The sequence below is a fragment of the Penaeus chinensis genome, chromosome 14 (genome assembly GCF_019202785.1).
Source record: "Penaeus chinensis breed Huanghai No. 1 chromosome 14, ASM1920278v2, whole genome shotgun sequence".
In the NCBI taxonomy this organism is placed as follows: Eukaryota; Metazoa; Arthropoda; class Malacostraca; order Decapoda; family Penaeidae; genus Penaeus; species Penaeus chinensis.
The window spans coordinates 403,303-413,302 of NC_061832.1; the positions used below are offsets into that span (position 1 = coordinate 403,303).

At 40.2% G+C, this 10,000-nt stretch overlaps 1 protein-coding gene across 2 annotated transcripts in view; it reads right to left on the bottom strand.

The window, feature by feature from the left end:
* Positions 1–3,120: 3,120 nt before the first annotated feature.
* LOC125032499 (E3 ubiquitin-protein ligase RNF146-B-like) overlaps positions 3,121–10,000 on the bottom strand; it is a 9,345-nt gene continuing 2,465 nt past the window's right edge. For both annotated transcript variants that reach the window (XM_047623661.1, XM_047623660.1), the window contains exons 3-4: positions 9,873–10,000; positions 3,121–4,220 (exon numbers count right to left, since the gene is read on the bottom strand). The exon at positions 9,873–10,000 is cut by the window's right edge and continues 23 nt beyond it. In XM_047623661.1, coding sequence (XP_047479617.1) covers positions 3,262–4,220; positions 9,873–10,000 — 1,087 coding nt within the window. In that variant the 3' untranslated portion in view covers positions 3,121–3,261. The remainder of the gene's footprint in view (positions 4,221–9,872) is intronic.

Consider the following 10,000-nt stretch of genomic DNA (forward strand, 5'->3'; position numbering starts at 1 on the left):
GGATCTGCCGCCTTTTCCGAGAGGGAGAGACGATCCGAACGCGTCGGATTTTGTGGGTTATTTCAAGGAGTGGAGAAAATGGAGGGACTCGGATACTGAGAGAATCCGGAGTGAGTTTCAAGGCCGTCGGAAAAGCTTAAAAGATGTACATAATACATCGCCGGCGCTTCATATCGGAGAAAGAGATCAGAGCGATGCAAGTCCTCCTGGTCATGAACAGCGGAGGGGAAGTTCAGATACTGTCAGCCAAAAACAAATGCCCCTGAATAGCAGAAATAACAGTTTAGATTCAGACAACGGAAGCGACTGCTCGTCCAAGGAAGGCAAAAACACCAACGCGAAACCGCCCGAACTGCCGGGCCCAAAACAGCCCAGTAGGACCACGGCCTCTGTAGATAACAAAATCAAAAAGGAAAGAATACTACCGACGGCACATGCAGCCTCAGAACGAACGCACTCGACCAAATGGCAGTTCTCCAACCCGCAGTTTCCGTCCATACGCCGGGCGACCGTCCCCGCGCCGAGACACCCCCGGCGCTACGTTGACTGCGCGACACCCGTTCCAGACATCCAAGCCAAATTACCCGGGATACCGAGTCTTCAGGCGAAATTGCCAGAGTTAAAAAACAGTCGGTCTAAATACCTGCCGGCGACGCAAGCGGAACTGAAGAAGCGAGAAGAGCTACCGGCCATCAGGTGTCGAGATACGGATTTACCCAAGATAAAATGATAAATGATGAAATGTGTGAAAGTTCTAAAATCTCATTGTCGTTATAGAATGCAGTGTGTTCCAGACATCATTTACAGGTTCTTCAATCGTTCAAAAGCGAACAAGTCTTTACAGTATTCACACCAATCCGTATCTTGCTTTAGACATATCATTAAATAATTAAATATTGTATGCTGTGATACATGTTTCGAACTAGCAGTCTTCACATCACCATATATGGGGCATAATTTTTTTTTTTCCAGAAAGAAAAGCATAGTTATCACCGATAATTACGATTTACATTTTAAAATACATACTTCTTCATTAATACATGAGGAATCAAAACAATTGTAGATTTAGTTTTTTGCTGGTTTTACATTTTAATGAATAAGTAACTATTGTTGAAAATGAACGAACTATTTTTTATATCTTATGTATTTTTTTATTCATTTTTCTCTTTTCTCATAACGGTCTATATCATCTTCATCTTTATTCACCATTTTCCTTCTATTCTTCTCTCTCCCATTCTCATTCCATTACTCGTATCTCCTGAACATCTATTCCATTTCACAAAAAACCTACATGAAGTAGCCACTACGAAATCCAGGATATGGAAAAAGTACAAGAAGAATAAGTTATTCAAGAACACGAACAGGAACTTTCAGCAGAACATGTGAACACAAGAACAGGTCAGCAGGTTGAACTTCTCCAGCTGATTAAACTGAACTTACGGAACAGGTAAGTTTCTTTGGAGGTACACACACGGACTTACACATGCACGCTCACACAAGTACACGCACGCACATCCTCCTCCCCTCAAACTCACTCATTCTCTCTATCTTTCTCTCTCTATCTTTCTCTCTCTCTCTCTCTCTCTCTCTCTCTCTCTCTCTCTCTCTCTCTCTCTCTCTCTCTCTCTCTCTCTCTCTCTCTCTCTCTCTCTCTCTCTCTCTCTCTCTCTCTCTCTCTCTCTCTCTCTCTCTCTCTCTCTCTCTCTCTCTCTCTCTCTCTCTCTCTCTCTGTGTGTGTGTGTGTGTGTGTGTGTGTGTGTGTGTGTGTGTGTGTGTGTATGTGTGTGTGTGTGCGCGCGCGTGCGTGCGGCGCAGCGGTATTTCTTTGTTTCTGAAAATTTTCTGTCGCGTCATTAACGGCGCATTGAAAATATACTGATAGGGTGGGGCTTGGATAAAGAAGTTTTTTGGTTCAATAAGGCGATGTTTGTGGATTTCCAAAATGGCTAATAGTCAAAACCAATGGATATGCCAGACACCAAAGGTCACATAGCATTATGATAAATTATTGTGGCGAAAAGAATGAAAATGTGTTTACGATCAGGACGGAAGGGGATGAAAAGGAAAGGGAAAGGGAGAGAAGAAAAAACGATGCTAAATTAGCTGAGGCGAGGCTGAAGATAAGGTAGGGGTGATCCCTTACATTGGGCCTCAGTCTACGTCTCCTACCCCCCCCCCCCCCACGACAACAACGAGCAAGGGATTGGGGGGGGGGGGGTGCAGCGGTAGCGGTCTCGTCTAGCAATCTTGCTCGCCCGCGGTCCGTTCCCGCGCGCTGCCAGTGGAGGGTAACCCCGGCCATTCCTTGGACACTAAGGGGAATTTAGAAGCCTGTCGCACCAAGAATAACCAAGGAAATATAAATTAATTATTATTATTATCTCTCTCTCTCTCTCTCTCTCTCTCTCTCTCTCTCTCTCTCTCTCTCTCTCTCTCTCTCTCTCTCTCACAGACACAGACACAGACACAGACACAGATACAGATACAGATACAGATACAGATACAGATACAGATACAGATACAGATACAGATACAGATACAGACACAGACACAGACACAGACACAGACACAGACACAGATACAGATACAGATACAGATACAGATACAGACACAGACACAGACACAGACACAGACACAGACACAGACACATACACACACACACACACACACACACACACACACACACACACACACACACACACACACACACACACACACACACTCACTCACTCCTCACTCTCCCCATATCCTAACATTTCTGTAAAGGTTCAGTAAATTCATTTCTTAATTGCTAGTCCAGTTTTAGTCGCTGCCCGAGTGAAGTAAAATCAATCCTTTGCTCGCGCATGACATGTTTGGAAATGCATTTTTTAACATGTGTTCACTCTTCATCCCTGGGCGTGCGTAGTTCATTTCCTCTTAGTTTACGTTTTAGGTTTTGGTTCAATGTTAAGGAATCACAGAAATGTCTTTTTTTAGGAATATTTATTTTAATGTATACAATTGATTATGAGTTGACACTGAGAATTGTGTAACAACAGATTCAGATTCTGAATTGGAATATATTTCAAAATCGGGTTTATCTAAATAAAATTTGATCAACGAGGTAATAAAAATCCATTTCAGATCAGATTCACACTTTATTACAGGCAAAAGAAAGAAAGAAAAGAAAATACTATACATGTACGCTCAGTCGCTCATAGAAAGAACTCAAAAAAATGTTTATGAAAATCACAGGTCCGTCCTTTGGTGAGGTCGCCCTCAGAGCTGCTCGTCCTCCGAGGACAGCGTGAGGTGGTACTGCTCCGTCTCCTCGGCCGAGTCCTCCGTCGAGTCCAGCGGGTAGAACTCGGCCGCCTCCGCCGCCAGGGACAGCCGCTCCATCGGGTACAGCGCCGCGTCCAGCCCCAGGGGCGCCGCCGCGGGAGGACTCGGGCTGGCGGCCGGGGACTGCAGGTCGTCCGAGGGCGCTTCCACGGGCGGCGAGGGCTGCGGCCGGCTCGGCGTGGGCGGCTGGGGCTGAGGGAGAGGCTGCTGGGGCGCCGGAGGGATGGGCGGAGGCGGGGGAGGCGGCGGCGGGGGGGGAGGGTGGTGGTGGTGGTGGTGGTGCTGGCTCGGCTGGTGGTGGAGGGGGTGGACGCTGTGCTCCAGGAGGCTGTGGTCGTTGTAGGAGTTGAGGTTGTGGACCAGGTGGTGCGGGATGTGGAGCTGGTGGTAGTGGAGGTGGTGGTGGTGGTGAGGCAGGTAGTGGTAGTGGTGGTGGTGTGCTTCGGAGGCGAGGGCGTGCTCGGTCGTGTCCGGCGAGCCGCTGCTGCTGCTGGCGGCGCTGGGGGTGTGCGGCGTCTGCGGCGTGTTGCTCGGGGCGGTGGGCGTGGGCGGACACAGGTCGTTGTTGTTCATGGAGGAGCTGATGTGGTCGCCGACGTCGCCGCCGGGGTCCAGGTCGGGCGTCGGGGCGGCGTCGGCGGCCGAGTGCAGCGCCGACAGCTCCGCCTCCAGCTGGCTCGGCAGCTTGATCCCCGCGACGCCCTTCTTCGGGATGGAGCTCAGGTCGCGCTTGATGCGGCGCCGGCGGCTGGGGTCGTTGCGCCGCAGCTGGATCATGCGGTCGAAGTCGATGATGTAGAGGAAGCCGGCCACCAGCACCTCGCACGCGCGCTGCCCGCTGCCGTAGGCCGCCTCCAGCTCGTGGCTCGTGCGCTCGTCGTACTGCCACCAGCCTGCGGGGACACCAAGGCTCAGCGGGGTTGGGAGGGGGGGGGGGGGGGCGCAGGGGATACAAGGCCAGAGGGTCTAGAAGGGCTTAGAATGGAAGTTAAACATATAATAAACACTAATAATGGTACTAATAAAATTATGATAATAATACAAAGATAATTAAACCACAATAATAATAATGATGATAATAATTATAATAATAACATTAACAATGAGAATAACAATAATAATAATAACAATAATAATAATAATATTAATAATAATAATAATAATAATAATAATAATAATAATAATAATAATAATAATAATAATAATAATAATAATAATAATAATAATAATAATAATAATAATAATAATAATAATAATAATAATAACAATAATAATAATAAAAACAATAATAATAATACATACATAACATTGATGCCAATAATAATAATAATAATAGTAGTAACAATAATAATAATAATTTAATAATGTCGCAAACAAAAGCATTTAACCAAGAGAGTCATTAGCGAAAAAAAAAAAAATGAAAAAGAAAAAAATTGCATGTGCCAAAAAATGAAAATAAAAAGCTTATCTTTCACACACACACAAAACAATCTACATTATGATCAATCTCACTCCATGCACATACTCGCATATCATAAAATATTGATATATGTTCATGTTATGTTTCATGCTGTTTGACCAAGTACAAATATTCACCAAATACTAATTGTTAGGAGACTTGTATAAACATTCAACATTGTTTTTACAACACCTTTGGATGATAAAAAAGGTCAGAATTAAAAGAAATATTTCCAAATGTATGTATGCAGACATAAAGTATGAATAGGCCTCTGCCATGTAAATATTGTCATAATTGTTAAAATCCTTCTGTAACATAAAATTATATCATTAACACATTTATATTATCAGTTCTATGAATGTCATCATCATCATTAATAACATATATCCTTATTAATATCTCGAATGCAAATAAAGAAGAAGAATGACATAATAAAAATAAGGGCCTTCACAATTATACAATTAAAAGAAAATGTGTGGGATGTAATATCTTCATACAGTGAGGGATAGAACAACTCTTGTAAATAATTAATGGAAAGTTACTTGTCAGTTCCACACACTTTGCAGTTATCATTCATTATAATGCTTTCTGAATTCAAAGTGCCTGCTGTTGGCATTACTTTAATGTGTTGTGTACTGCAGGGTATTAATGTCTAATCAAATTAAATAAATTTAAATCTATCTCTTGTTATTTTGTACATAATGTAGCATTAACTATCAAAATGCCATGTATCTTTCTCCTAAAATGTTGCAGACAAGACCATGTCACCATTATTTTTCTTTTAAAAATTATATAAAATAAAAAAACTAAACATTTGTCAACCATCCTTTGCAAGTCTGGTTTGTTTGCCTTCTCCTTCCATACTCAAACATTTTCAGATTACACCTGAACAAAGGATAAAAAGAAAAATCTGGATTAAAATTTCTGAAACGTCTCAACAGAAACACTTTTTATTTATCTAACACAAATGAAAGTTGCATCAAAGTACACTCTCCGAATTCCTTATTTCTACGTATTGTCTTCCTTCCTCTCTCTCCTTAACAGTAAATTATTCATCATTTCTCAACCAATATCTTCCCAACACTGGAGAGAGAAAGTAACAAAAAATATCGTCACTAACCTCTTAAAGAGAGAAAAAAAAAAAAAATAAACTCTTATTTGACACCTTAAATAAATATACACAGATCAATTTCTTATACATAACTAGGTGGGGGGGAGGCAATGCCATACCTATCTTTGATCAAATTACATCATAAGGCCACAAGATACTGAATTGAATGCACTGACTGCCTACCTTGTTCCACAATCTGACGCTGATGTTAGTGCAAGATTTCTTTCACTCTCTGGCTTTTTGAAAATCCAATGGGATGCAACTGTAGTATCACTTCTTATTTACAAATTACATCAATAAAATTTCTTTGTTTTTCTATACATTCTTCTTCAGAAATTCTCTTGTTATAAACAGGTATATATAAAAAAATAAAAATAACTCTTAGATAGCAAACATCATATTTAAAAGGAAACCCTGATAAAACAAGAAACGTACCTTTACCTAAGCATTATTTGCCAGAATAACAAAATATATCCCTCTCATATGCTACACCTAAATAAAACTTGGGGTAATCAATAACACAGGAGTAAACAAGGACTGAACTAAAACCTAAATGTACATAATAAAAAAAAGTTATCAATAGAAAAATATATATACACAAAATTCTATTTCATTAACCCTTTGTACATGTACTGTCCACTGTATTTTTTTCTACGTGGATTTTGTTGCAAACAGACAGCTTTACAATTGCCCAGCCACCAAGGAGTAATCAAGCAGGCCAGCATGACCTAACCTTATTCCCCCATTCCATGAATTTTCAAGGGAAAATGCATTTGCTAATTCTTCTAGTGCTATTAATATCAATACTGTAATTACTATTATTATTATTGACATTGTGATTATCCTAATGTTATGAAAATAATAATAGCAATAGAAAACAAAAAAGAACCTTTCCAAAAATCAAGGAAAAGGGTAAACAGGCGAGTTAAGTAGGACCCGTAATCAACTCCTTGGTAACTAAGTATTGCTGGAGCTATCTGTGTATAAACACAATTATTAAACTAAAATCACAGAGGACATGGCATGTGTGTCATACCATCCCAGCACGAAGGGTTAAGGAAGTTGGTAATTTATGTATTTTGCAAGCTATCTGGTTCACGAATTTGTACATTTTATCAGTACGTAGGAAAACATTTCTGAATCTCTCTGGCAAATAGAAACCCAGACACGAAAAAGTAGATGCACTAAAATCATTGAAGTTCCACATTAATAATTTTATCTGTTTATTACAACCTTTTTAAAGCTTATGAGATAAAATTTGTCCATTTCATAACTTTAAAGACTAGTACTTTGAAACTTCTAGGTTGAAAATTGAGTTATGTGTTTTACTGCAAAATCACTAGGGAGAATATTTGAACACTAATCAAACACCTGCTAATATCAACTGATCATAAAAAGAACAGAAAGATCTTTACTTTATTAAGATTTACACATTGCAGCGATAGCATATAACTTTTTTGTGGCTACAGCAAACCAGTAAAAATCTAATCCAATGTGCTCATCTATTTTCATATATATTGCATATCAAATGTGGTTTTAGTGTAAGTATCCACACACAAAATCAATGCAGTTTGCTGCACGTGACTTTCAATAAATATGTTAAAACTATTAAATTCTTCACTTTCTTTTTTCTTAAAAATATAATAAACAAAAAATTCCTTACAGTACACATGAACATATACTCTTATAATAAGAACATTATAAACCATGATGGCTTTCTTTCCTAAGTTTCCTTTCTTTTCTTTGCAAAGTTCTACTTATCTGCCATCTATTTATTCCTCATCAAGGCATGCTAAAGCCAGCCTGGTGTCATGTGACCTAATCTTTGTCATCACTTTTCCTCTTGCGACCCCTGCTACGTCCGCGCCCGCCCTGGCCCCTGAACAGCTTGGTCGAGAGACCCGCTGTGCCCTTGGCCGAGGAGGACACCACGTCCCGCTTGATGCGTCTGCGCAGGCCGGGGCAGTCCGCACGGGCTTGTTTCATGTTGGTTAGGTCAATGTCATAGTTGTACCCAGCTATGAGGAGGGTGAGCGACGTTTCCCCCTGCGCATAAGCCTCCTCTATATCAGTATTTGTGCGTTCATCATAGCGCCACCACCCTGCGGGACAGCACGCACACTCTCAGTTTACTTTGGGGCTCTGCATGAGCTACTATGAGCTGGCACTTGCACTCACAAATTGCAGCTCCTTTATTTTGGAGATTTATCTCATACACCATTAGGGGACTACAAGTGAGAAATTATGGGAGAGGCAAGTAAAAAAAAAAAAAAAAAGAAAGAAATATTCAGAAAAGAAACCAATAATTACCATATGCATCAAAATTACCTCACTAACACATGCATAAGGGTGCAAACACACTAATATACATGGAACCTATACCTACACACATAGATACATACATTTATACATACACATACACACAAGCACGAATACACACACATACACACACGCACACGCACACTCATATGCACACATACACAAACACAAACACGCAACGCATACGCACACACACGTGTATCATAACCATCCAAAGCATACAAAACATTCAATGTCAACAAGCACTCTAATTTTTCTTTACTAATTAAATAAACAAAATAATAACAATCAAACAAGACAGTCAACAACCCATTCCCTATATTCAGTGAAATATCCACAAACAAACATGTAACTTGTCAAAAAAAAAAAATTGTTAATCCATACATACTATAAAGAATAATGTATATGATCTTATGATACTGGTGTGAATATTCACGTTTAATAATGGTATAAATTCCTTTACTGATAAAGCATTCCATTTGTTTTTTTTTTCCTTATTTAACTTAGATGTAGAATGAGAAGTAACTTTCCATACAGGAATATTCCCAAATATATTTTTAAAAAATAGAAATAATGCATATTATATAATGATGCTAATCAGATTAGCAACTAAGACAAATTCACAGAGAAAGGTACATGTCTACTATAAATAAAGACATGTATTCCACCAAAGAGACATAAAATATCTATAAATCTACAACAGAGTACAACAATACATTCTTTCCATAGATATCATTAAAAAATCATTATGGATCACTCATCAAATTATTGGAAAAAGAGCAAAATAAGGAAAAAAAAGGGAAACAAATCTTGACAGCAAATTCTGAATTACTATCTACAAAATTTTATGACAAATTAAGAGGCTCACAATTTCGCATACGGAGGATATACTGTGTATACTGTATATGCATGTGTGTGTGCGAGCATGTCCTACATAAGCATGTGTCATTTCATGCATGACTGTAATTGTATTTGCATGCAGTAAAAATTGAAGCTACAAAGGAAATCAAAGAATAATTGAAATTCACTAATCCTAAAATGCAAACACAAAACACACTGAATAAAAAGAACACTCCTCGAAAGCCCAAAAGATAAACACAGAGAAATTAAGAAATTAAATGTAGTGTTTCTACCTAACAAATTAAAATGCTCAAAATGCAAAAATGCTCTTAGATCAGACAGGAAGGAAGGAAGGAAGGAAGGAAGGAAGGAAGGAAGGAAGGAAGGAAGGAAGGAAGGAAGGAAGGAAGGAAGAAGGAAGGAAGGAAGAGGAAGGAAGGAAGGAAGAAGGAAGGAAGGAAGGAAGGAAGGAAGGAAGGAAGGAAGGAAGGAAGGAAGGAAGGAAGGAAGGAAGGAAGGAAGGAAGGAAGGAAGGAAGGAAGGAAGGAAGGAAGGAAGGAAGGAAGGAAGGAAGGAAGGAAGGAAGGAAGGAAGGAAGGAAGACAAGGTGGAAAGGGAGAGAAGGGGAGGGAAGGAGGAAGAAAGATGAGGGAAATAGGGAGAGAAGAGGAAAGGGGGAGAGGGAGAGGGAGGATAGAGGAAAGAAGGGAGGGAGGGAGGAAAAGACAGAAAGAAAAGAAGAAAAAAGAAAAGGAGCTGAAAAGAAAAAAAAAATGGCTAAGAGAGAAACAGAGAGCAACTCCTTCCGAAACGTACCATTCCGTCCTTCGTAAAACCACTGGTAGCCTCCTGGCAGGACCTCTTCCTTCTCAGCCTCTATGGAGGAGAGTAGAGTTGGGTGGTCGAGGAAATCAGCCGGGATCTCTTGCCTACACATTGCACAC